We start from the raw sequence: 27,838 nt of genomic DNA, 5'->3' as shown, positions 1-27,838 counted from the left end.
TACCAGCAAGGAACACACAGAGTTTGCAAATCTGTTCTATGTTTTTATTTTATTATTTTTTTAAACAGAGGATTAAATCTTCTTAATGAGGTCTGCCACGGGGTGCTATCAAAGTGAAATGGTCCTCACCTTTCTCATCGTGGAGTGACAGCCAGTGAAGGAAGTGGGGACTGGGGTGACTTCCATGCAGGAGGAAGCCAGCTGGGCTTAAATCCGGTCCCCGAATCATTCACAAAGTGGAGACAGGAGAGGGGAGGATGGATCATGTTGCATTGTTGGCAGGGCAGAAGGGCCCATAGAGAGGAGGAGGGTTGCAAACGTGCGGTTGTTCTTTGGTTCTGATTAACACGGGGCACTCTGAGATTGAGTAAGTGGCCAGTGAGGAGGCACGTTTGGCCTCTTCTGTAATAACACCCTTGGCAGATGAGCTCATTATGTGTGTGCATGCTTGTGTTCCCCCCAGGAATTCATTTTAATGGAGTATTAATTAAAGTTGGATTGCACCCTAGTTAATTAAGTTGATTTTTGATATTTGAAATGCATTAAGAAGCCTGGTTGTTACTCCTTCACAGGCTTTTCTGACACTTTGTGGGAATGAATGCAAATCATTGCAGTGCCTATCAGAGACAAACATGAGAAGATAATGTTTTCTAAACTGCGATTCCCCAGGCAGATGAAGGGCTGGGGAGCCCCGTGAAGCTGGCTCTGCTTCCTCTCTGTGGGACCTACGACCACTCTCTGATGAGTGTCTGTAAAGCAAGGGGATTAGCTTTAATCCAGGTTTTCCTGCCTGTCTGTCTGCTTGCTTGTGACTCACCCAGTTCTTAATAATGGTCTCAGAAACCAAAGGCATGTGTATTCTCTTTTAATTATGAGCCTGTGGGTGAGAGAATGGAGCATGAATGAACAGGAGTCATGTTCCTTGTGAGGGCTGTGAGGGTATTGGCTGCCAAGAGAGGTGATGGATGAGGTTAGTTTCCATGGAAGTGCCACTCCTGAAAAGGTGACTGAGGCTCCCAGGAACCCTTTCTAGCGGCATCTCCCACCTTCTGTACATGAAACTAGGAGGCTGGGATCCAGTCCAGATCCTGCTGCTATAGAACCCTGTGAGCTTGTGCAAATCGCTGTGTCTGTGGCCTTGGGTTGCCTCATCTATAAAACTATGCAGTCGGACTCAATGGCCCTAAGGCCCCTTATGGTTCCAATGTGAATTCAAGATTCCTTTCTTTTTCTTCTCCTCCTCTTCTTTATTTGATACCGATAATAATAATTAATAATAATAATAAATTAAGCCTGAGGTGATACAGGTGATTCACCTCGCCTAAAGATTTGGTTTATTGTAAGCACTCAATGTATATTAGATAGTAGTTTTTTCTAATTGAGTACCTCCTAGTTGTTAGACACATACATCATCTCGTGTAATCCTCATGAGAATCTCATGATACAGACTTTATTGAACATATTTTCAAATGGGGAAACTAAGGCCCAGAAAAGAACTTGTCTAAGGTTACAGAGCTGCCAGTGCAGCAGAGCCTTGACCCATCTCCCTAAACTTTGCGCTCATGCTCTTACCTGCTACCACACATTCTGTCCTTCTTTTTCCCTCTTGTATCTCCTCCTGTCCTCTGCTCTTCTTTCTTCTCCTTGCTCATCTTTTTCCTCATTACCTTTTCAAACCCCAAAGCAGGGGCTTGGTGGGGAGGGTAGCTCTTAGCTGAGAAAAGCAAAGTGTTCCCAGGGCTGGGGGTGTGGCACACAGGAATAGTCAGGCATGCAGTTAGTAACCATTGTTTTCCCAGAGAGCTTTCAAACCTTGCTAAGCCTGGGGTCCTATTTAAACCTGAGACTTGTTTTCCCACCGTGGCTCAGTGTATACAACCACATTCATATCAAATAGTACCAAAGGGAGCAGCATGATACTGGGAGCAGGTGAAGAAAGGGAGAGGGAACTAAAATGGATGGGCCCCTACAGTGCGCTTGACTATTTATCTCTCTAGTCGATAGCCATGAGAATTGTCATTTTTTATTCTAATTTTAAAGATCAGAGAAATTAATAATTTACCCAGGGTCTTGTAGTGAGGATGTCGTAAATGTACGGACTGATCTCAAATCTGACTCCAAAGCCCATGCTTTTTCTCATTTGCCTTTCATATAAAGGCCAGGAAACAGAGACTTGGAGGACTTTTCTCCACCAGGGAATTCATTCAGACAGGAGGCTGTCAGAAGTAGCGTAGTCTCTTTTCTTCGGGACCTCAAAATATGAGAGAAATTAGGAGCAGTCCTGCCTGGGTGCAAAGGGATGTGTGATTGCGAGGCTCTTTCTATTCAAGAGGTCTGCAACTCTCAGATTATACAGTTTCTGACTTTTTTTTTCAGGATGGAAAGAAAAACATAATTTTGAGTGGCTATTGTGGAGGGGATGCTCACAGGGGCCATCCCACAGGACTTTATATCTGCATGCTTTCTCTCCCATCCCCAAACTAGTCTGTCTGAGGCGCCTTTTAGGCAGAGTAGAGAATAAGACATGTGTATGTATGTACACACTTAGGCATATGTGTTATACACACACCTGTTAAGTACAGCAAGATCTTAGATGCCAGGGAGGTCAGATTTCCAGATCTAGATCTTCACTGAGCATGCTGTGTGCCTTTGGGAAAATTACTTACTCTCTATTACTTTGTGATAATTATGATGATGACTATTACAAAATTGAATAGTACAATACTAACACCCATTTTTTTCCTAGGAGAAAACTCCCCCCCAAGTTTATTCTTAGAGCATCTCTAATGCAGGGTTAATAAGGAACTTGAGGACTCAACTCAGGCATCATTTTTCCTTCAAATTCTTCCCTGGGGCTTCCAACTCCCCCCCCGCCAGGCAGGACAGGAGCACTGTGTGCATACCTCATCAAGATGCTGGGATCTCACTGAGGTGATTGGAGCTTCCTCGTTAAATTGGAGGTGCTCAGATGGAGCATACACATGTGGGTTTAGATGTGTAGATACAGATCTTACTGTATATTTCTACTGCTGTGTCAGATACATAGTGATGCTGAATAAATATTGAATAGGTTTACTTGACAATGAGAAGCTAGTCGTTTCTGCTAAAAAAATAAAATAAAATAAGGCGGGGGGAAGCCCATTCAATCACATGGTTCATCTATTCCAGTTCTTTGACTTGAACTCTATAGACAGTGAAAACAAAGAAGAGCAGGTGGGGAATCTGAATTGCCTGTGGGGCCTTTCCTCTAGGGCCTGTATGGCAGGCAGAAATGGACTATTGGGGCAGAAGTCAGCATCCTTGGATGGGCTAATGGAGAAGGAAGTCCTGTAGTTTGCTCTTTCCCTATTCTGTTTATTACCTCTCAGGACACACCACCTCTCAAACCTTGCTAAGTGTGGGTCCTGTCTGATCCGGGTCTGTTAACTCTTGACTCCTTCCTCTTGACTCTATAGGCAAACTTCTGGCATTTTACTCAAGGCAAGATTAGTAGCCAAGTTTACTAGTCTGCAAGTCTGTGAGGGAATTTTGAGTTGCTATGGATGTTTTTCTTTCTTACAGTAAATAGAGTGAATGGAAGGATAATCTTCTGCTCAGTTTTGCTAAAGATGTACTCTAATTAGGATCAGAGAGGAAACCGAAGGAAAATATGAAGAAGATATCCTCCAAGCTCATTTCTTCTGCAGATTGAAGAGTCTGCTTGATTCTATTTGCCTGCTTTGTGAATTCTTGGTGACTAAAGGAGTCTGGAGGGTTAAAGCCTTCTAACCACTTCATTACAGCGTTATTAATAACCTTGAATAAATTAGAAGCCATCTAAATATTCCATGTTAAGTGACTCATTAAACAAATCATAGTAAATCTATAGAGTGAAATATTATACAGTTATTATAAATCACACTGTCAAAGATCATTAATGGCATGAGAGAGGGCTTGTGGTGTAACATATAAAAAACTGTATATCCATCATGGCCTCAATTTTGATCACACACATAGAATAAAGACTAGAAAGTGGTATACAAAGAAGCTAAGAATGTTATGGGTGATTTAATTTTCCTTTGCATATTTTATTTGTTTTATAAGTTTTCTTCAATGATATTTTCAATTGAAAATCGGGAACAATCTCAATAAATGTTATTTTATAAAAACAAAACTTCCCATCCCTACTTAGAGAGAAGAGCTACATAATAAAGAGAAGAGACAAACATGTGCTTGGAACCTTCTTAAGTATCCAGAACCTCAGCTATTAATACAAATTGTGCTGAACTTTCAAATATCTTCTTTTTGCCTGGGGGCAAGAGGCCAGCTGACTGTTTGCTGGTCTGGAGAGCTAGGAGAGGATATAAGGAGAAGCATTTACCCAAGTCCTCATTTTTTTTTGTCCAGGGAAAAGGCATTTGTAGCAAGTGTCATCTGCTCTGCAGAGATTGTCCAGACAGAATTCTCTCTCCTTGCTGTGTTTCCATGGAAATGCTGCAGTTGCTGGGTTTTCAAAATATCCATTTTTAGATATTTTTGCAATCATAATATGAGAGTCAAATTAACTAAGGAATGTGGCCAAGATAATCAACCTCAGCTCTTTATTAGGTAGTTTAATTAAATGCCAATTTCCATTTGTTTATAACCCTGTGAAATCATTCTTTCATGCTGTTTCCTTCTCAAATAGGTACACACACACATACCACAAATGCCACAGACACTCACATATATACATGTTTCTCTACTCACCCACTGTAGAACCAAAACTAAATCAGTCTTCAAAAGACATAATGGCCTCAAGAACAAAACAGCTTCATCCTCTATTTCAGTTGCTAAACTGATATGGTGTTTATTTAAGAAATAAAAGCTTGTAGTCAATGCCAAAGAAAAATGATTTCTTCAGAATGAGGGAGGGGCGATTCATCCTGTGGAATTGGTGCTCCTTTCTGCACCTCTGGGGGTCAATCAGTTGTATCAGCACAATGGCTACCAGAGCTGTGCAAATGGTACAGCCAATCAGCAGGAGAAGGTGATGGAGTAAAATTACCTCTTTCCTTAACCAGTCATCCCTAAGCCTCATTATTTCTATAAACCTCCTAGTTTCTCCCTTCCTTTTCCCTCCCTTCCTGCCCTTTTCAGTTGCCCTTTTCTCAGGCTCCCCACTATGCAAGCAGAATGGGGTCCATGTGCTGGCCCTTCCTGAACTCACTGGTTTCAGTCTTAGAGCTCACCTTAGGTAGGGCATTGAAAGGCTGCCTTAACTCTCCCCCTGCCAAAGTTCTAGAAATTCTCAAATTAGGCTCATTCTTTTGGATGTAGGTATTTTTGGCCACAATTACATGTGTTCTCTGAGAGAAAGGGCACATAAAGCCATCTGAGTGTATATATCAGCATGGAACAAATAGTTATTGCCAAGCAGAGAGCAGAACCCTGAAAGAATGGTCCTTGTACAGGTGTGTTTGATCGAGAAGAGAGGGTCTGACAATCCTATTATGTTGGCTCCATCTATAATTTTCCCTTTTTATAATGTCCATGTCAGATTTGGGGATCAAAGTTATGCTTGTCTCATAAAACAGGTTGGGAAGTAAATATTACGTTTTCCTGTTTGGTAGAGAAAATAAAAAAGAAGAGAGGGTCTGGAAATGGGTGAAACAGGAGGTTCTTTCTGGGGAGCAGGGGGGTTGATGGCAAAGGTGCAGTGCTAATATGTTAGACTCTAGATAAGCAGAGGGTTAAGAGGATTATCCTAGGAGAGAGAAAGGAAATGGAAGACAGTAGGAAGAAATGTGGCGGCTGCTCCCAAGCTGCCTCACTCACTCCATGATTTCACCTTGTTCTGGCAATCCCTTGTGATAGCTTGAAGTGTGAGATCATTCTGACTCAATCTTATTGGCTCCTGATAATGAGTAAAGTAATAATAGACGTGGCTTTCTGTCGGAAGCCATCCTGGAGCCATTGCACCATGACAAAGTCATGCAAAAGGCGAAACTGCAAGGCAGCGCCATGCCAGGAAGGTGGACTACAGCTCCATTGTTATGTTTTATGATAATCAATTTACATACAGGGGCAATTTTGGGGGGATGTTGCTCCACGTGAAAGAAAAATTCCTCTAGGACTCCCCCTCCTGAAACTACCACAGAATGGGAAGTACCCACTAAAGCCCTGGGGAAATGGGTAAAGAATTAAGAGCCTGGAACTAAGGGGATGTTTTTATGAAAAACACCCTCTAGTATGGAGTTATGGCCATGGGCCGGAGTTCCCGATGACATAGGAAATTTATGGTTCTATTATAAAGGAAGATTAATTATAGAAAAGCAAATGCCTAGAGCAGAATTAGTTGCTAGGGTAGGGAGAAAACACTGTCTCAGTTGGAGGAAACAACAAGAAAGGGCATGCAGGGTATATTGTAAATATTTTCATGGAATCATTGTAAAAGGTTGCCCATGCAAGAAGAGAAATAGGAACAAGTAGCTCCAACTTTTACAATTAAAATAATCATATAACTGCTTGGCTCGGTTACTAAGAAATAACCTGTGATTAATGGGAACTTGGGGAAATATTTTAATAGGACATCTAGAAACTAGGGGATATATATTTTTTAATCTTTATAGAATATTTTGAGGTTTGATTGTGCTAAGATTGCTTGGCCACGTACCTGGTAATGTAATCAACTACAATATATAAACCTGTGATTGTAAACAATAGAAGAAGAAGAAAGACATGAGAAAGAGAAACATGCAATGCTGATACTTTAAGAAGTGTAATAGAATTATTTCCTTCGCCGACGCTATCCATCCCTCGGGTATCCCTGGACTCGCTGGAGCTGGAGTCCGGCAGCTCTCTGATTTGTATTCCTTTCGAAGCAGTCTAGGTATGCTCTTCAAGGATAAGTCAGATAGACACATACACAGAAGGAAACCTACAGGAAATTTAGGCAGTAGAAAAGTTACAGCCCAGGGAATAGAATATGGATCCTTACTCATAGTTTAGTGACACTGACGTTTATGTTCGTTCACTTTATGCTCCAGAGGTGCTTACAACAAAATTATGAGCATGCAATTTAAGCTTGTTGACACCAGGGGGTGACTGTGTGCATGTTTCTCGGGATCCCCTGTGGCTCCCTACTCAAGCTTTCCAGGTGGTAAATAGTAACTTGGTGGTGCAGTTATCCTTGAACTGTTGCTAACTTTTGGTGTCTTGGTGTGAAAGCCGTGATTGCAATTTTTCAGTTTAGAGAATCATTTCTATTACTACCCTCTTCTTTACCTCAGTTTCTGAAGAGAAACCATAGCATGTTAGAGTTGGAAGGGATTTTAGAGATAAGTGAGAGAAATCACAAACACACACCTACACACACACACACTAATGCACATGCACTTTAAGTATGAAGTAATTGAAGTAAAGTAGTTTTCCCATGAGTATAGCACTAGCCAGACAAGGGAAGAATCAAGAATTATCTCCAGTAAATATCAATTCCATTCAACAACTCTTTTCTCTCTGGGTTGTTTTGTTTTGTTTTTACAGAAGGAAAAATAAAGAAAGATGTCACTAGCCCTTTGTCTCTGGTGCTGTAATCCCCTTCCCTTTCTCTGAGTCAAATTCCCTAGCAATTTTGACATTTTATCCTCTTGAAGGTAGACTGGCCCCTTCCTTTCCTAATCAGGCTGCTGACCCCTGGGATGAGTGGCATCTAATGTTGTACTTGATTGTTTATCTCTTAGCTGATTTTCCTTAGCAGTAGGTTTTAATCTACCTTAGATAAGAGTTTCTTTATAATATAGTACACTACATGGCCAGAAATCTGAGAAATCAATTCATGAATCCTCGAATTTTGGTGGGGAGGACACAGTTTTTAAACGATATTGACTCCTGAGGTCAGTGTATTATCAGACGTACCCAATCTTTGTCTAGTCTTTTTGTTTGTAACACTGACACCTCATCTTTGGCAAGTTTGGTCTTTGACTGTCCCTACAATTTAGCTGCATGACCACCAGGCGGAAGGAGTGTCATGAGTCATGGTGGATTTCCTCAGAAGGGAACGATGCTGACTTTCTTTCCTAGACCTACACCAGAGGTGTTCAAGTTTTTGTTAAAGAGGGGGGAAAAAGGAACTCCAAGCTGTGAAGCCATTAAAATAGCTTAAGGATGGTACTGAGAATAAAATTATCCTAAATAAAATAAAATCCTCAAGATATCTGTAAGCCTCTGTCTCTTATTCCTGTAACGGGAGTGCCAGCCTCATCCTGAGCAGTCTTCCATCTCAGTGCCTGTCCTCCGTTGACACATTGAGTTTATTTTTCTTAAGTGCCCTGCTTCCTGTCCACAATTTTAATCTCTCTCTCTCTTCACATAGTCTTTTCTTTTCTTGCTTTTTTTTAAAAGAAATATGTAGACTTTTCAATCTCTAGGCTTTCTTTAGATATCCCACAACAAAGCTGCAAAAACAGAAAAGAGGGGCCCAGCTCATCCTAGCATATTGAAAGACCAAATCCAGTATTGATCTTTTGCCAATTTCAAAATGAAGGAGTATTTCAAACTTTCCCTCTGTCTTCTAGTGGGAACTAGAGGTGGCTTGCATGAAAAATATCTTTTAAATATAATAATATCTGGCACTTGCATAGCACTTACTATATGCCAGGCACTGTTTCTAAGTGATATAATACATCTGTGTGCGGATGTCTGTGTGTGTGTGTGTGTACAAATAAATACATATGTGTATATATTTATTGGTATATATATGTTATATAAATGTAGAGTGTGTATATATATCTGCATACACACACATATATCTCACTTATTTGTATGTATATGCACACAGACATAACACATATATATATATCAACTTATTAATAATCTTTACAACTCTGTGGGTGTAAGAACCATTACTGTTCCCATTTTATTGACAAGGGAAACTGAGGTGCAAAAACGGTAGGTTACTTACTCAAGGTTATATAGGAAATATGTGGTAGAACTGGGGTTTGAAACCCTTTCGTTATTTCCTTCTCTTTCTTCCTTCTTCTCTTCTCTTTTCTTTCTTTCTTTCTTTCATTTATTTAATTGAAGTATAGTTGATTTACAATGTTGTGTGGGGTCTGAAACTCTTAACTACTATGCTATATTGCCTCTCTATACAATAATTTTTCAGAGATTCCGTTATCTCATACCCAAGGACTTCAGCACATCTGGAAAATGGTTTTGCTCTAGGCAAAATGACAGCCAGAAAGTCTGAAGCAATTTTAAGTTATAGTGACCAATATCCTGAACTTCCTAATTTCATGCTGGTTTGAAATATAAACATTCATCCCTGTAGGAATATGTATCCCAGCTTAAATGGTCTGGAAAACTTGTTTTGTGTTTTACAACAAAAACTTATTTGTAAAGAAAATAAACTGAATTAATTACAACCAGACACAAGCTACTAAATGACAGGAGCACTGAATAATAATAATTCGTATTCCTTATAGCTATCATCACAATGTTATAGGCTTATTGATAATGCTATTTGTTTATTTAAAGCATTGATAATAAGTAAATAATTTATTTCTCATAATCTTTGAAGTGAGCAGGGCAAATCTTATTCTTCCCATTTTGTAGATTAGGAAACTGAGGCTCAGAGAGGTTTTTGCCTGTCCAAAAAGAACATTCTTTATACCCCATTATTTGCTACCTCGAGGGCTCGTTAATCTTGTGAACTCCACCTCTTCTGCCACACTTAGGGCCTTTCCTCTCTAAAGAACAAAGAATAACTTGTCCAAGATCTGAAGACTATTTTTGTCTCTCTTTATTGTCTCTTTTTTAATCCCTTGTTCCAAAGGCCATACCATGATTTATCATACTGAGAACCAACAAGATGAAATAGTATTCTTAAGGTGAATATTTATCCATGTTTTTAACATGGGAGACTTACAGAATGTTAGAACCATAAGGTAACTAACCATTTTATTTTATGCTCTCCCCAGCCTATTTTACACACGAAGTCTTGGAGAGCAAAGGGTATAGTGATTTACTCAAAGGCACCACAAGTTATAGGAAGAACAGAGGCCACAATCCACATCTTCTGGCTCCTTCTATGAATTTTTTCTCTCTACTGGCTTTTCTCCTGGTAGAGCCATGAGCTTATCTTTCCTGCTAGTCAAGTGAAGATTCCTTCCTTGTTTCTAAGCAAACATCAGACTCATCTTTCCCTCTACAATTCATGAAAATGCTCAATGAAAGCAGTTAGAAGAGAAGCGCTGTGGCCACGGGAGATCTATTTTCAGCATGAGGAAGAGCTATTAATAAATGAGTTTTCAGTAATTCAATTCAACTCCTCATCATTTTCAGTACTTATTCCATTCAAAATGCTATACTTAGCTCTTTTAAAGTTGTCTGACCAGTAATATCATCCTGACTGCATTTCATCATCTTGAATATCATGGGAGAAATGTCTCATAGTTACATTGAAATTAAGATAAGCTACGTCTTTAGCATTCAACTTTCTAACCAACCAAGCAATCCTGAAAAGAACAAAATAATTTAGCATAGCACATATTTTCTTAATTAATCTTCACTTGGTTCTTACTGAGTGTCACATTCTTTCTTACATATTTGTAAAATCATGATACATTTCTAGGAATAAGCATCTAGCTACCTGGAGGAAGTATGCAGAGCTGTCCTTAATGAAAGGTGAAATAATATTTGTCCATCACCAGTTTCCTGTTCTTCCCAGTCGCTCAAAAATGAGTGAGCTTCCTGCTCTAAGACCACAGTTTCCCTAAACTACTGGGAAGTTAAGGCTGAGGGTGGTTCCTGTCCTTCAGGAATGCCAGCACTAATGGAGTAAACTTAGCAGAAATGCGTAGTGAATATAAATACAGAAATGTAAACTGACCCATAGGGGTGCTGATTAGAAGGACAGTCTGATACCGCACTGACTGGTTGAGGGTAGGTTGAGTGACCTCACTTCCACACTCTTGCCCTTAACCCCAGCCCTAGCCTCTCCCACGTGCCCTGAGTGGAGTCTCTGCTCTCTCCCCCGCAGCTGTGGACATGGATGGAAGACCTTCAGAAGGAGATGCTGGAGGATGTCTGTGCAGACTCTGTGGATGCGGTCCAGGAACTGATCAAGCAGTTCCAGCAGCAGCAGACCGCTACTCTGGATGCCACACTCAACGTCATCAAGGAGGGCGAAGACCTTATCCAGCAGCTCAGGTCAGCGCCTCCCTCCCTGGGGGAGCCCAGCGAGGCCAGGTCAGCATGGGCAGTGCTTTCCAGTGGGAAATGCCTCGGACTAGACACGAGATAAGTCATCATGTTCTGGTCTTGGCTCAGCCGCAGCCAGCTTTGTGGTCTTGTGTGAGTTTTGGTTTCTCCATCTGTCAGATATAAAAATGCCTGCACCATACCCAACTTGAATTTAGAGTGGAAGAGTCAGTGGAAAAGCTCTGATGTTTCAAAGCATTATGTATCATTGAAGACATTATTCAGCGATCAATAAGTAATATAAATACAACAAAAAGTTAAATAAATAGTGTCTTCATTGAGAATGATGGCACATTTGGTCATGTGGAGAAATAGCCATTATGGAATATAGTGTTATCTGGCATCTGTTCTCAGGCTGCCTCTGAATTCTAGTGCTCCAGTTGGTGAAATGTAACCCCAAATGGCTGCCTTTGGCCCTGTGAGAATGTAGGGAGTGTGTGATGTGTCCCACTCTGCTCTCTACTTAGCCACATATGACCTTTCCACCATTCCTTGCTACCCAGAAAATAAAACTCCTTCTCTATTGCCCTAAACAAAAATAACTAAGAAGGGATCTTAGAAAATCCTACCTGATACCTTATGTTCATTTAGAATCATCCACACCATTGCCTCCTTTCTATTGGCATCAGTGTCTAGTTTCCTGTCCCTGTCAAGGGCATCGGCTCCTCAGGTAAAGTGTCACGAGGCCTTGAGCAAGCCCTCAGCAACCAGCCCTATGTCCAGGTGCTGTGTAAATAGGATTTGATGGCGCTGATGATGTCTGCCTGCGGGGACTTGTTTTTATCCTCAAATCACTGAATGCCGGGACCTCTGCCAGCTCTGGACAGAAATAATCTCATCAACAAGTCCCAGGACAGTCCTGGAGCCAGAGGGAATTACTTCAGTTGGAGAGGGCTTCCCCACCACCCCATACCAGTTGTCCAATTAAATAAACAGTGAGAGCTTACCTTAAGATGGCCCTGGCATGTTTTTCTGTTGGATTAATCATTTCTATTCCAAACATGCACATGAGATGAGATGTTCTGAGTCCTCTTTTGCATACCAACGAGACAGCCTCTTTCCCTTCTTCCCCCAATTCACCGTCATGAATATATAATATGTGACAGTTTTGTCTGCCTACCTAGGAAACTCCACTGTTACTTGCTTCTGAAGAAAATTCCAAATAGTAGGCAGCCACTTAACCTCTCTGGGCCTCAGCTGCTTTGTCTGTGTGATTAAGGGGTTCACTCTAGGAGCTGGTAAGCTCTAGAATTATGTGATGGCTTTTGCATTTTCTCTCCAAATACTTTTCACAAGGTTGGCTAGCCTCTCTGTGGCACTGGGTTTGTGGAGGTGCCACTCGCTCTTATCCCTTGCCAACCTTGCTCCATACCTGAGGGCTGAAGGCTACTCAGTGATGGTAAAGGCAATGAGGTTGCTAATGCCTGTCCTACAAGTTTAAGTTCCATGGACTTCAGAGAGGGCCATAGTCGTGTGACAAGAACCACTGGTGACTGTTCGTCCCCCCAGCAGCCTGATGCTAGCCTGGACTCTCCTCCCTGATATCAAGACCAGTCAAAGAAAAAAAGCAAACGATGCCTAGTGGACATTGGCAGGATGCCTCACACGTACCAGTGCACACATCTTCCCTAGGCCTCCACGACTCCTCTGGCACTGATCACCGAAGCACCTAAGGTGGTTTTTATATCATCTCTATGATTCCTAGTGAATGTGACACTGACAGAGATGCTGAACAAAGTGACCAGAAATCATCCTCTTCCTTCTGGAGGCTGGGTGATAGAGAAAGACTGAGGGGAGCTGTCAGAAAGAATAGTCATATCCGCCCTCCTTAGCAAATGCATAATACACAGTGTTGAGTACTCCTCTTGAGTTCTTTTCGTAGTTGGGGGAAGCTGTGCAGTAGGGGGCTTTCATGCCCAAATAGGTCAGGGTGAGAAGGGAGGGATCAGAAGCTCTCTAGGTGACAGAAAGGGAGGCTCTTGACAAACTGGCTTTATGCTCCGTCTAGAAATAGTGTGAGCTCAGATACCATTGCTTCTGAGACAAACACAGGCCAGAAGGACCTGGTTTTCAGAAAGGCTGCTGATGAGACCATTCAAAATTAATGATTTTCCCCTTTGACTTCTTAAACTGTGTCAGAAACTAAGGTATCATGAAATAATGAATGTGCTTGTTTACTTCAAGTTTTAGGGCTCTAGCTTACTCAGTCAAGGCCCTGTAGAATCTGAACTTCTTGAACTCTGCCGTTTTCCTATTATAATGGACTCTGGAGGTGTCACCACCACCTCAATTGTCTAAGCAGATCAATATGTTTATCTCTTGGTTCCCTCTGTGGCATGCCACCTCCCCTTGCTTCTTTTGTATAGACCCTCTCTGCTCAGAAAGCCCACCCCCCGCATCTACTCAGCTCATCCTTTTCTTCTAACACCCAATTCTGGGCTCATCCTCTCTGAAGCCTTCGTTGGTTGTCCAGCCTCTTGTGCCCTAGCTTCTACTCCACAGCTGGACCCATCTCCAGTCAGCACCTGACACATCACTGTCCTTTCAGGATTAACAGTCATTCATACAGCGCGTTCCTGGTCACAGAGCACGGTCACACATGCCATCTTCTTCAACAGCAAACTGTGCCGTGAGTAGGGCAGGGATTATTAAGCCCACTTTACAGGAGGCAACTGGGCCTCAGGGAGGTGATTTCCTAAGGTCACCGGCCCATATATGTCAGAGGGAGACTTAAGCCAGGCTTGCAGCCTCCAGACCCCATGCTTTCCTAAGTATAGCGTGAAGCCTGTGTAATAACACTAGCCCATAACTTTGGCATGGACTTACAAAGGGGATGAATAGTTTTGGCAGCCATGATCTCATTTTAACCATGATCCTGTGAGGTAAAACTAGGAAGGATTTTTTTTTTTACATATGCCTTAATTTATGTACCCTTATGTATTGTGATATGTGTATTTGTGTATGTGTGTCTTGAAATATGTATATATTCGACTACATAGATGTGTGGAACCATTCTATTTCTGTAACATTTGTGGAGCCCTTTTGCATGCATTATTTCATTTGATCCTGTCACGATTCTGTCTGAGGAATAGGACAGCAGCTAGCCTTAGAGCTATGGTGCAATGAACCCCAAAGAGGGTACAGTAGCTTTGGCTCACCTACTAAGCAGACAGTGCCAGGCTCACAGTAGATTGCCGTCCCCCTCACTCAGACGAGGAAGGCCCCCTGCTCCTCTGTCACTGTGAACATGTCAAGGCCCCTCCCTTCTCTCCCCCGCTCTGCCACAGGGACTCGGCTGTGTCCAGCAACAAGACGCCCCACAGTAGCTCCATCAGCCACATCGAGTCGGTGCTGCAGCAGCTCGACGACGCCCAGGTGCAGATGGAGGAGCTGTTCCATGAGCGAAAGATCAAGCTGGACATCTTCCTGCAGCTGCGCATCTTTGAGCAGTACACCATTGAGGTACATGTGGGGAGGAGGTGCTGGGCAGGTGAGGTGGCCAAGGGCAGTGCCCCGGGAACTGGAAGGACTGCTGTGTAGTAGCCTAAGGGGATTGGAGGGGATTATGCATCCTGATATGTTTCTGGAAATCAGCAAATTCACATTCCACCGTGTTGGATTCCTTCCAGCCCCCCTCACCCAGGCTGCCAAGCAGAGCCCCTCACCTCGCTGTCTGTCTGGGATTACTCCATTGAGAAGGGTTTTGTTGGCTTGCATTGGACTCCTACTTGGCACTTTAGTTCCTGGCAGACCGTGGAGTTGGCTGTTTGGTGACTGAGGCAGACTTGTTGGATTCTATAGCTTCATGAGTAGGAAGGTGATAAAATTAGGTGGTCTCCTCAGCTGGTAACTGTAGATCAGGGATTAGATAGACTCACACAGCAGCCAGGAAGTCAGGAGACACAGGAAGGAAGATCCGAATCCTCAGTTTGCTTTCTGCTTATTAAGAAAGTAAGCATATGTGGAGGACATTTGCTGGTTCATTTCATTGACTCCTCACTCCATTCTGGGAAGGTCAGAATCCGCTGTTCTGGTATATTTATGTCCTCTTTGTGATGCCTATTAATACTGTCTGCCCCACATAATATCCACCTTTTATTTTATTTTATTTATTTATTTTTGCGGTATGCGGGCCTCTCACCGTTGTGGCCTCTCCCATTGCGGAGCACAGGCTGCAGACTCACAGGCTCAGCGGCCATGGCTCACAGGCCCAGCCGCTCCGTGGCATGTGGGATCTTCCTGGACCGGGGCACAAACCCGTGTCCCCTGCATCGGCAGGCGGACTCTCAACCACTGCACCACCAGGGAAGCCCCACCTTTTGTTATCCTCTGCTTTGACACAGTAACTAAAGTCAGGCCAGTAGGGTTTCTGAGGTGTGAAGAGTATTCAACACCTATGGCGCTTTGTCCTTTTCAGGGATGGCAAAGAGTTAAATTAAAAGCTATATCTTCTCTTTGCTCCTGGCTGGTGTGTTGTGAAGGAAAACCAATGATCCCTCTACCATTCATTAAAACTTTACTTTGCATTCCAACCATCTCCTCCTAGTTGGGACTTCTGGGAGTCTGGGATTGATCTTCCCAACAATATCTGTGGAAACTTCTGTGGAACTGGTTTGGAAGGAAAATTATTATTTTTTCAAATGTTGTATGCTCCAATATCCCAATGCCAATGTCATTCGCAATCCCACGCAGGACCAGAAAACTGTCCTGGCAATAGAAGCCCTCTTCTTCAATCCTGAGACCAAAAATGTTTATAATGAGAATCAGAAATGTAAAAACAAACAAACAAAAAGCAGTCCTAAAGCAATCCTTCCTATCCCTGACTCTCTTATGACCTTTCCCTTCTTCACTGCTATCCTGACTTCCTGGAAGCCACTGCAGCTTTTTTGCTTAAAGATGTCATGTTCTAAAAGGTGCTTTCTGGACAGTTTCCGAAACAAAGGAAAAGATAAGTCTTTAAATTTAGATCTCGATTATCCTTCCAACTCATTCCATAACTTCAAGTAAATTTATTTGTTTCTTACTTATAATTTATCTTGAATCTACCCCCCAAGGGATTTCAGGTGGCAGACGGTATTAAAACATATATTGAAAGAATAGTGAAAATGCCAGTGGAAAATTAGAGACGTTGGTATGCAGAAAGGAATGAAAGTGGGGTGACAAAGGTAATAAAGAAAGGAAAGAGGGGGCCTGAGTTATTATTCTTTGGTAGTTGGGAGTGAGACTCACCGAAATAAACAGAGGTAATGTTTGGTTGCAGCAGTGTTGGCGGCAGGCCCTCCCACGGTCTTCACCCACCGAGAGTGAATATATCCCTGCGGGAATTATGTTAGCAGGTGTGGGGATTTGACTGTTGTATTCTTTATCTACTCTCCTGTCATTCCAGGTCCACATCAAAAAATGCTTAAGGGGGAGGAAATAACCTGAGGGTTTGGGTGTTTAAGCTTTATTTGATGAAACGGCTGTGGTTTTGAGGTCTGGGTTGCTGGTTTATTTCCAAAACGGGTCAGTTGGCTTCACTTTGCCACTTGAACTGTACCCCTGACATCAGCCAGGGGCCTCACTCTGGTGTGTTTGCCTGCAGTAATTCTGGGAAAATCCATTCCGAATCCAAATGTGTATGTAAATATGTAAAAAGATATTCTTTTTTTTTTAAGTTGATTGTAAATCAAAAATCTTTAAAATTGGATCCTATTTAAATGTTGCAGTAGAAGAGTTTGATATTTAAATTGTAGAATTTGCATTTCTCAGCCTTTGTTTGTATAAATGTTTGTATAAATGTTTCCCCTCCCACCCTGACAACAACTTGGACAGCTTGGTATGCTGCAAACCAGAACTAGGGAAGTAGTATGAGGGTCTAATAAAATGAGGGAGATAAAAATAATAAACAGACCAAATGAGGGAGATAAAAATGAGGGTGATAAAAATTTAGTTCTGCACCCAGGTTTTAGAAGGGGTCTTGTTCCCCATTTCGGGTGTGGCCCAAACCTTGGGGAAGTGCTGCCTTTCATCTTAGACAGAAATGGAAATCCTGCCAAACCTATGGAAAATTTCTCCTTCAAGTCAGATTGTCAGAAGTTATTTTTGAGGGTGATGAGATTATTTCAAATACCAGCTAGGGTTTCACTGTGAGGATGAAGGGCAAACTTCTAGAGAAGATTCAGAGTGTGAAACTGAGGGTGGTTTCTGTAATGAGAGCCATGCTGGAGCTGATATAAGCCAGGGCAGAGGCTGTCACTGCAGGACCTACAGCTATGGTTTCCTTTCCTAAAGGAAAGCATTTGATGGACATACTCAGAATTCCTAGGGATTACTGAAAACCAGAGCTGACCTGCTCCCCTGACATTTGGGTAATCGAAGTGTGACTCCTTAACCATGTCACTGATGGCTGGCATGGGCTAATTAATTTTAAAATTAAGGTAACACATGAGTTGCGGCACCAGTCTCGTTTTACTTAATTATATGGCTTCCAGAGTATACCTGGGATGGGGTCAGGGAGTACGCCCATTGAGAGTGAAACTTATCCCACATGTATTAGGCAAATGTTCAGAAACCAAGACTGCAGCTGCATTCCTGACACTCCTTCTTAGACTCCCTGGAGACTAGATGAAGTGACCCATAGCGGAACATGATGCTCTTTAAAGTTTTTTCCCTGTAAGTTCAGCCTCCTATGAAAGATAAGTTATAGGAAACAGTTGTAATGGAAGAGACACTTCACCAAATGCAAATAATGTTTATTTTGTGGTGGTAAGAATATGGATAATTTCTTCTTGTTTTTGATAACTCCATGCATTTCACCTTTTCTACAATTAATCAGAATGATCAGAAAGAAATAAAAAAGTATTTTTAGAAGCAGGAACAGGACAGTGGTCTCCAAACTCTTTTGATTAGACACTCTCTCAATAAAATATTTTTGAACTTGCAACCCCCTATATACGCATCCATATTAATTTATAAATTATATACATGTTATACTGTCACTAATAATCTCAAAATTCACTGTGCCTTTAAGGTGAAGTTTGGCTTTTTCATTAGAAGTTGTAGTTCCGTATTTCAAATAGTCTTCTTGATAATTTTCAATTATTTTTTGGTTTTGGTCTCTTGACAGACCTGATTAGATTGTCATTGTTTCTTTACCCCATCATGTGGCTGCCAAAGAGTTCAAAGTTCTCTTGTGCTTTCATGTTTAGTATTATCTTCAAACTGTAGTTTCTTTGAGGAACCGTGTTAAGCCACGTCTTTTTGTGAAGGGTAGTTTAGTTAAAACTAGATAATAGATAAGTCCATTTAACTGGGCACATGAAAACAGCAATAATTTGAAATATGCTGAAAGCAACTGAACAAATGAGCCAGTCCACCCCTCTGCATTGTGGTCCTTCCCCCGTCCCTGAGGTGCCCTGCCCACCACATCACCTGCCATGTGTTCCGAGTGAGACTCCAGTGTCAGTACCCTATGAAAGTCCAGGGAAACATCGTATCGTTTTTTATTGGTTTGATCAAATACGTGTGCATATAATATATATGCCCACATATATGCTTATTTATATACAGAGAATATTTCTCTCTGTTATCAATGGATAATTTTGTACTAGGAATGACACCAAGAAAGATACTCTATACAAGGGACTGAAAAATAGGCCACAGTTATTATCTTTCTTTTAAATTTCTGACTCTATAATTAAAACCAAAGTTTTCTCAATGTACCTGAAAATTAATCTGCATCATTAACCCAGGTAAGGAATGGAATAGCAAACTATAAATCCATGGAGTTCACATTAGGACAAGCTGGGGCCAGGCTGAGGCTGAGGAAAATGGCCTTCAAGGAGGAAAATTCTGCCTAGAGGAGAGAAAGCTGATTGTCATTTGCACTGGTGGTCTCAACTCTGCAATTGGTTGTATGCAGAGGCCTTTCACGTTTTACACTTGATAAACATTTAGTGAGCACCTACTATCAATACAACTTGATAAACATTTAGTGAGCACCTACTATGCACCAAAAAATGTGTTGGGCATTGAGGATGAGACAATTCCTCCCATCAGTGGGCTAGTTGGGGAGAACCATAGCAATAGAACCATCCTATAATGTGATCATTCTATGACAGAGAGAAGCTTACAGCTTGATGGGAACACTGAAACAGGAATGCTTAGCTTTCTCAGGCTGCCCGTGGAAGGCTTCCCAATGAGATGACACCTGGAGGACAGGTGAAAGTTGGTGGCTAGGATTTGGCATCTCTGAAGGATGCCATCTAGCCTCTACCAGAATATCTCCAGAGCCCAGAAGCAGGGTTGGGGAGAGGAGGGAGCTCAGGATCTCATTAGTGTGTTGAACCAAGATCTCCACCCTTCTACCCTTTGGTCCTGGTTCTGTTCTCTGAAAAACAGAACAAATCTGCTCCCTTTTATTTGGCAGCCTTAAAATATTTGAAGATGTTCATCACAGACCTCTTTTCCTTTATCTGAAAAGTGTTGAGATTGTGTAAGTTATTTCTGCAGTCCCCTCTGACTCTAAAACTTCGATAACTACTTCTCTTTATTGTCAGTCCTTCTCTGTGGGACATAGCTCTGATGTGCTCGCCGCTTTCTGGGTACACATTGTACCTCTCCTGGTTGCCCCCTGCTGGCTGGGCTGTAGTTAGCCACGGCTGGCTTACACACACCCCTTGGGAGCTGTGTGTCCAGGACCCTGGCGCTCTCCCAGCACAGCCCAGGAGATAGGGGCCTTTTCTGCCTTGCTGAGGCTTGTGCTCCCTTAAAAGCCCCTGGTTGTCTTTTTCAAGATACGTGCTTCCAATGCACTGACTTTTTTTTTTTTTTAACTTAAATGAAAGCTTTTTATGTACTTTTCCTCTCAAATTTTACTCTTTTTTTTTTTAGGCCCAGTTCTTCAGCTTATCAAAATAAATTTAATTTATTATTGCTATCAGTGTTTCAACAACTTGAAATATTGGCCAGGTCAGGCAGGGCTCTGCAGTGCTTCACTGGAAGTTTTCCTTTGGTGACACAGCCATCAGCCTGCACAGTCATTCCTTCAAAGGGCCACATCATCTTCTAGTCCAATTTCATAGCCCTTTCCTCCACAGATACAGTGTGAGACTCTGCAAATCCTTGCTGTTCTCCATGTTTGTAACATGCCTTAAATGCACCAATTTAGTAACTATATCAAGAAAGAAAATGAGATCTGTTTGAGATCAATTTTTGTGGGTTCCCTTGGGATTCCTACAGCATTTTCTAAATGTACCCCAAATCATTTGCAAAGGAAATGTAGAATAAATACAATAAAGTAAACCAAAATTCTCACAAAATAGTTATTTGATGGTTTCTTCTAGACTTTTGTCAATTGGTTTCAGGATCATTGGGAGTTTCCCCTAACATCTTCCTTTGAAAAAAAAAAAAGGATTATTTACACAGCTTTAGTATTCCGGCATGTCACTTGTTTTTGGCAAATTATCAAAGATCCCTGATGGAAGCTTCCAGATCATTCTGTAATGGGGTGGGTAAAGAGCTGTGGACCTGAAGTCAGGTGACATTATCAAGGTTCAAATGCTGTCTGCTTCTCCTTTCTGGTAAAGATAACAGGGAACTCAGTAGCAGGAAATGATGTAAGCTCCAGCACTGGGTGTTTAGCTTTCACGGGAGAAACCCCATTCTGACACTCAAGCATTGATAAGTTTTAGAATGGGTGAACAGTATACATCATAGGAGCTCTTCAACAGAGGAGAGATTTTTTTGAAAACAGAATAGAGTCCTACAAGTCTCAAACTGATTAAGAGGCAAAGATATGGGCAAAATAAAGACTCAAGATCAGTCATGATTATAAAAGATCTCAGTTTTAATCATGATAATGAAAAAAAGAACATGAACTTGGTCATAAAAATTGTGTTCCATTATCCAAATTATCCAATTGGAATAGAAATTAGGTGACCCAACATTGGAACTCATCAGTTACAGTGTTGCAATATGTTCTTACATTTTTTTGCCAAAAATCAAAAAACAGAGTGGATATCTTTACTGCTAAGTCCTTCTGCTTTTCCAGAAAACTCTTGCAGTATCCTCAAAGGTTTTCTTATAGCTACATAGAGAAATATTTTAACTCTTTAGACAGGTTATATATATTTCTAAAACAGAGGGAAATTCTATGATATACTTTTTAAATAATCTGTATTAGAATTCACTAATCCTCATTTATAAATTGATTAACAGAAAAAAACTGAACACTAGACTAGACAAGAAGAACAAACAACTATGGTAATTTAGTTTATTTTAGTTTCAGAGTGATAATGCATATCAATGTACATACCCATTATAGATAAAATAGCCCTTCCCATGCAGTGAGACTGTCTCTTTAGCTGCAATATGTCTTTCCCTATCAGCCAGCACTTGTAGGTCAGTGGAGAATATTTAGCTTTAGCTTTTCTCGTTTTAATACAAATAATGACCTTATATTTAGAACAGAAAGATGTTCATTTGCAATTGACAGCTCATGTATTTCAGAGCATCTTACCACAATGAAATGCCTTGGATCCTTCCTCGCCACTGTTAGTTGGAATGGGACTGGACCTTAATGTACATAACATATGCAGTGTTGATACACACACACACACACACACACACACGCCCTTTGCTGAGAGGCAGTATAGTGCAGTCATTGAGTATGCAGTATTTTGAGTTAGAGTGCCTAGGTTTGAAACCTGTTTCACCAGCTTTACTAATTGTGTGATTTTTAGACAAGTTACTCATTTGGTTTCCTCATCTGAGAAATAGGTATGAGAATAATAATTCCCAGTCCCCATAGGGTTATTAAGGATTTGATGAGTTAACACATAGAACATTTTTAGCAAAGTGCCTAGCACTTAATAAACACTTTAATACATTGTAGTCAGCATTGTTATTATTAATAAAATACCTAAATAATATATATTGGGTTGGCCAAAAGGTTTGTTCGGTTTCTTCCATAAGATGTTATGGAAGAACTCGAATGAACCTTTTGGCCAACCCAATACTAATATGCTGTATATACATATACATATGTATATGTATTTGCATCCAGATTTTAAGCAAACATTCCATCTTATTCTCCCCCATTGTTTCTCTCTGAATTTGTTACCCGGTCCTGTTAGGCGATCCCTGAGTGTTCACGTAACTGCTGTGAGAGCCACAGGCATTTGCGCTTGCCATACAGAGAACGTGCCCATGCAGAGGGCAGGTTACACTTCTCTTTGCCACAGCTTTTGTCCCAGTGTTCAAACCCCAATGCCGGATTGCAGATGTGTCCCCTGTTCGTGGCAAAGGCCCCTGGGAAACCAGAGAATTCTAGATAGGTTAACGTGACCTTTATACTGAGTATAAATACTCTGTCAATTTTTTTAAACATCTTTATTGGAGTATAATTGCTTTACAGTGGTGTGTTAGTTTCTGCTGTATAACAAAGTGACTCAGCTATACATATACATCCATCCCCATTCTCCTCCCTCTTGTGTCTCCCACCCTCCCTATCCCACCCCTCTAGGTGGTCACAAAGCACCGAATTTTTTAAATTTACCAACTCTTCAACAAACATATCCTACTGGGGGAAGGCTGTGCGGTTTTTTTTTTTGAATGGGTAAATTATTCCTGGCATTATATAAGGCCACAAACACACAGTTTATTGATCTGTTCAAAGCACATGATTAATTTCAAAGGTTCATGTGAAGTGAAGAAAATGGAGTTATCAGGAGTTTGTGGGGGGGGGGTTTAGAGAAGAAAACAGGGGAAAGGTTAAACAAACACTTCTCTGAAGTGAGAAAAATAAAAAGAAAGCTATCCCCTGAAGTTAGTTCTTGGACCAGCTCTGTTGATATGACACCGTGGTTAAGAGCCCTGGACTTTGTAGTTGAATGCTGAGCTCTGCTACCACCAGCTCTGAGACCATGAGGCAAATGATCTGACTTCTGTGTGCCTTCGTTTCCTCCTAGAGTTGCTATGAGGATGAAATAAAAGAAAATCAAATGCTTAACACTGTCTATCCCATAATAAATGCACAATTCAGGGTAGAATCTTCTTTTAACCATGATCATCATCTTCATCATGATCACCAGCATCTAAAACTGATCTGAAGGAAAGGACTACACAGTGATATTTCCAACTCTGCAGCTGATAATAAAGAGCTAAGGTGATGGGAATAGATCATAGGAAGTGGGAAAAGAGGGACAGGTGAGTTCTGTTTCAGGCAGGTACACTTGGGGGTGAGGGGAGAAAGCATTCTCTACACGTAACTCCTGGGAAGGACCCAGAAAATGGGAGGAGCCAGTGAAGAGGGCTTTCTGAGAACAGAGCCCAAGGCTACTGCTAAACCAAGTCCCTTGGGTCAGTTTTTGACCGCAGAATACTGGGTTCAGTGAATCTCATCTGGTAGCAAAGCTTTGGGCTTCTTTTTGAAGTGTCTTCCCATTTCCCACTGCCTCTTATCCTTTCCAAATTCCTGTTCACCTCCTTCTCTGATTTTCCTTATGGCTGTGGCTCTAGAGTAGATAATTGGTAGAATAGAAACACTGCCAATGTATCTCTCATATCCTCACATGCCAATTAATTCAGAAGAGTGAGGCAGAGAGGGGCCACTGGAGCCCAGAGAGGAGCTGAGTGAGCCAGGAGCCGAGATGGAGCTAATTGAGTGGAAGGAGAAAGCAAAATAGGTTGATTGAAAGCGTAATGCCCTGTGGGTACCTTCTATTCCATCTTTCACTCATTTGGTTCAGGCCCTAGTTTCTGCCTAGTACAAATTCTTCCAGGTTTCTTTTCCAAATGGAGTTAGATCACCAGATCAATCCCCAGACAGGTTTTTCTTTTCATGGCTTTGTCTCTGTATTAGCAAATTAGCCCATGTCCCATGTTATGAGATAAGCCGGAGAAAAACGTCAGGTTCTGGGGGTTGTGATGAAGCTCTTCATGACAGAGGGGTGACTTGGAAGGGCATTGAGGACTTGAGCAGACTGGGAGGAGGGACAAGGATGTCTCAGGGCTGCTGGACCAGAGAAGGTGATTGGAGAGGGCAGAACTACCTCTCAGGATCAGGGAGTAACCCAGATGCCTGGTTCACATAACAGAAGAGCATGAGATGGGACCAGAAGGCTAGGTTTGTTCATTAGCTGTAAAGCAAGCTTCAGGTTTGAAATCAAATTTTTTTCTTTAAAAAAAAAAAAAAGAACCCCTGCTATATGCCAACCTTGTGCCCCAGAAAGAAGGTGGAGAGAGGGAAGCCAATGACAGAATATTCCTGGAGGAAACAGAAAATACTCAGGAAAGAAAATAATTTAAACTCCAGCCGACATTCGAAATTCATAAATCAGACTATTTCAAGGCTCTGGGCATTAGTTCTTGGGGATTTGGGAAGAGAGTCAGACATGACTGTACGTAGACCCAGGAAGGGAGGCTTGGAAGCCAGGCTGTTGCATTGAGTAGCTCCTTGAAATTCTCATTCTTCAGGCTTCATGACAGACTTGGGTCCTTCAGCTCAATGGTATTGGGAGGTACGGGTGGAGAAGGGGAAGGAAGGAATATAGAAACACCAGATATAGAATCCTGGGCATACTTCACATTTGCTTTAGGTTCAGATTCCCAAGATACCAGACGTCTGAGCCTCACTCTCCCCAACCAAAGCACCTCACCTTGGCTCTGCCCTAACCAGGACCCTCGACACTTGCCTTTCTGCTCCACAGACTCAGGCCTTGGGACCCCTCTGGGATCTTCCTGCAGCAAACAGCTTCTTCATAGGCTCAGTTTCATGAAAACAAAACTAAAACTAAAATGTAAAGAAAAGGCAGACTCTTCCTTTCATGCTTGTTTTCTTATTTTTATTTTCCTTAAGCTTGTAGACGAGGAAATGGACTAAAAATTTTGTTTGGTCTATTTTCCATATATTATCTGATAAATGACTTATATCCAGCATATATTAAGAACTCTTACAAATCTATAATCAAAAGATAACCTAGCTTTTGAAAAATGAGCAAAAAACTCAACACTTTCTGAAAGTAGATACCAACGGTCAATAAGCATATGAAAATGTGTTCACCACCATGAGTCATCAGGGAAATACAACCTCAAACCATAATAAGATATCACTTCACACCCACTAGCTTGGCTAAAATTAAATAGACTGATAATACCGAATGATGGTGAGCAACTGGAACTTTCACAGGGAATGCGAAATTCCTCTTGGGAATGTTAAACGTACACTTACCCTATGACCCTACAATTGCACTCCTAAGTGACCCTCAAGAGAAATGAAAACCAATGTCCACAGTAAGACTTGTGCAAGAGCTTTCATATCAGCCTTATTCATAATAGCCAAACACTGAAAGCAACCCAGGAGTTCACCAGCTAGAGGACGGATACATAAATCATGGTATCTCTATACCATGGAACTCAGCAGTAGCAAGGAATGAACTGATACAACACAGATCAATCTTAAATACAGTGTGTTGAACACAGAAGCTAGACATGAAAGAGTCCATACTGTATGATTTCATTTGTATGGAATCTAAGAATCTGTGAGGACAGAAATCAGAAAATGGTACCTGAAGTGGGGCAGGGTCAGGAACTGACTGGAAAGGATGACTCCCTAGGGTGATGGAAAGGTCCTATATTTTGTTTTTGGTGGTAGCTACACCAGTAACTAAACGTGTCAAAACTCATAGAACTGAATGCTTAAAATTTATGTGTCTTATTATATGCAGATTATACTTCAATTTTTTTTTAAATACAGGAAGGGAAAACATAGCTATAGGCCTAGTCTACAAAGGCCTATTCATTCTATAAGTTATCTCTTATAAATTATAAGTTATCTCTCTTATTTTTCTCAGTTTAACTCCTTTCTCTAGTTAGAGAATGAAGTGCTTTTCAAAGATGGGATATAGGGACTTCCCTGGCTGTCCAGTGGTTAAGACCTCACCTTCCAATGCAGGGGGTGTGGGTTCGATCCCTGGTCGGGGAGCTAAGATCCCACATGCCTCGCAACCAAAAAACCAAAACATAAAACAGAAGCAATAATGTAACAAATTCAATAAAGACTTTAAAAATGGTCCACGTCAAAAAAAAATCTAAAAAAATTTAAAAAGACGGGATATAACAAAAACCTGTTTGCCTACCAACCCGCTGGTTCCCAGATCCCCAAGGGCTCCCCACAATAAGTAGATACTAGGTTTTCGGGCTGAGCTCAGTGGATCCCTTAGTTGACCTGCAAAGAGGTGGCAGCGTGAGGTGAGAACCCATGACAGTGAAGGTAATATTTTTACAGTTCCCCATTTCTGCTTCAAAGAGAGAAACTGCACTTTCAGTGGAGGAAAGTCTTACTGTTAGACAAAGAGTGGAATCCTGTGCCCTGGATGGCAGCCCCTCACAGGGACTGCTCGCCTTTCCCATCCCAGCCTTTATGGCCCTGGCACAGCATGGAACAGCACCATCTCTCAGCTGCATCTTTCCTTCTCTTTGTCCCCTGATGCTCCTGGACAGCAGTGTTTGGTAATTGGGAAGCTTATGCCACATGTCAGCTGGGATGAGACCCAGCATGATGAAAATCATTAAGCTGGGCTCTGGGCCGTGTGCTTAGGCTGCCTGGGCCACACTGCAACTGTGTGATCTGGGGTGAGGCTTCCATTGCCTCTTCCCAGAAAAGAGGGTGACAGCACCTGTGCCATTGCCTTCACAGGGCTACCACAGGGCTGGCCTGCGAGAACAGACCTGAAAACCATTTTAGAGAAGGTTTTATTTGATTCACGTGTCAGGTGGAATTATGATCCAATTCAATACTTCTGAGTTCTTACTATGTGGATGCTAGCAGCGACTGTAAAGGAAGTATAGGATTCCGTCTCTATTTGCGGGCACATATTTGCGAGTAAACGAGGGCACATCACGGGAGTGAAGGCGTAGAGCAGTAACCAATTAGCAAAGTCATCTTAGGGCGAGGTTCTCCTTCACTGCATGCTCAGTCTTCATGAGACTCAGTCATGCCTCAATAGAGTTTAATCTGCTTGGATTTCTAGAGGTAAGTTATACATCTCTACCTCGTTTTGTTACCACTTCCTGGTATCAGCCATTGTAGCCGAGAGAATATTGTACAACAGAGCATGGGAACCAGATCAGGGCCCCTGGGTTTGGGGTCTAACCAATTGTGTAACCTCGGGCCATTTACCAGGATTCTCCAGCCCTCTGTTTCTGGTTCTTGAAAAGAGTTAGACTCCGTACTTAATTTATTTTATTTTATTTATTTATTTATTTTTTTGCGGTACGCGGGCCTCTCACTGCCGTGGACTCTCCCATTGCGGAGCACAGGCTCCGGACGCGCAGGCTCAGCGGCCATGGCTCACGGGCCCAGCTGCTCCGCGGCATGTGGGATCTTCCCGGACCGGGGCACGAACCCGTGTCCCCTGCATCGGCAGGCGGACTCTCAACCACTGTGCCACCAGGGAAGCCCTCAGTACTTAATTTCTGAGGCCCTCTCCGATGATGAGATCTTTACAACAATGGTTGTGGTATGGGGGACAAAGTCTTTGCAGTCAGGAGAAGAACTGAGTAATGTCCTCAGGTCGTGCCCCTCATGAGCAGGGTGAACTCTGAGCAAAGCATTCCATCTGTGTGAGTGAGCGTC

General features: G+C 41.9%; 1 protein-coding gene across 5 annotated transcripts in view; it reads left to right on the top strand.

Moving 5' to 3' along the window:
• The window catches only part of LOC308618179 (kalirin), a 467,155-nt gene that overhangs the window by 337,246 nt on the left and 102,071 nt on the right, over positions 1–27,838 (top strand). For 3 of the 5 annotated variants that reach the window (XM_081235671.1, XM_081235670.1, XM_081235673.1), the window contains exons 12-13: positions 11,000–11,208; positions 14,508–14,682. In XM_081235671.1, the coding sequence (XP_081091797.1) occupies positions 11,000–11,208; positions 14,508–14,682 (384 nt within the window). The remainder of the gene's footprint in view (positions 1–10,999; positions 11,209–14,507; positions 14,683–27,838) is intronic. The other 2 variants (XM_081235674.1, XM_081235672.1) reach the window with 1 other exon arrangement.

Source organism: Mesoplodon bidens (genome assembly GCF_964165515.1).
Source record: "Mesoplodon bidens genome assembly, chromosome: 5".
Taxonomy (NCBI): domain Eukaryota; kingdom Metazoa; phylum Chordata; class Mammalia; order Artiodactyla; family Ziphiidae; genus Mesoplodon; species Mesoplodon bidens.
The sequence above is the reverse complement of the archived record's forward strand: the minus strand, read 5'-3'. Positions and strand labels throughout refer to the sequence as shown.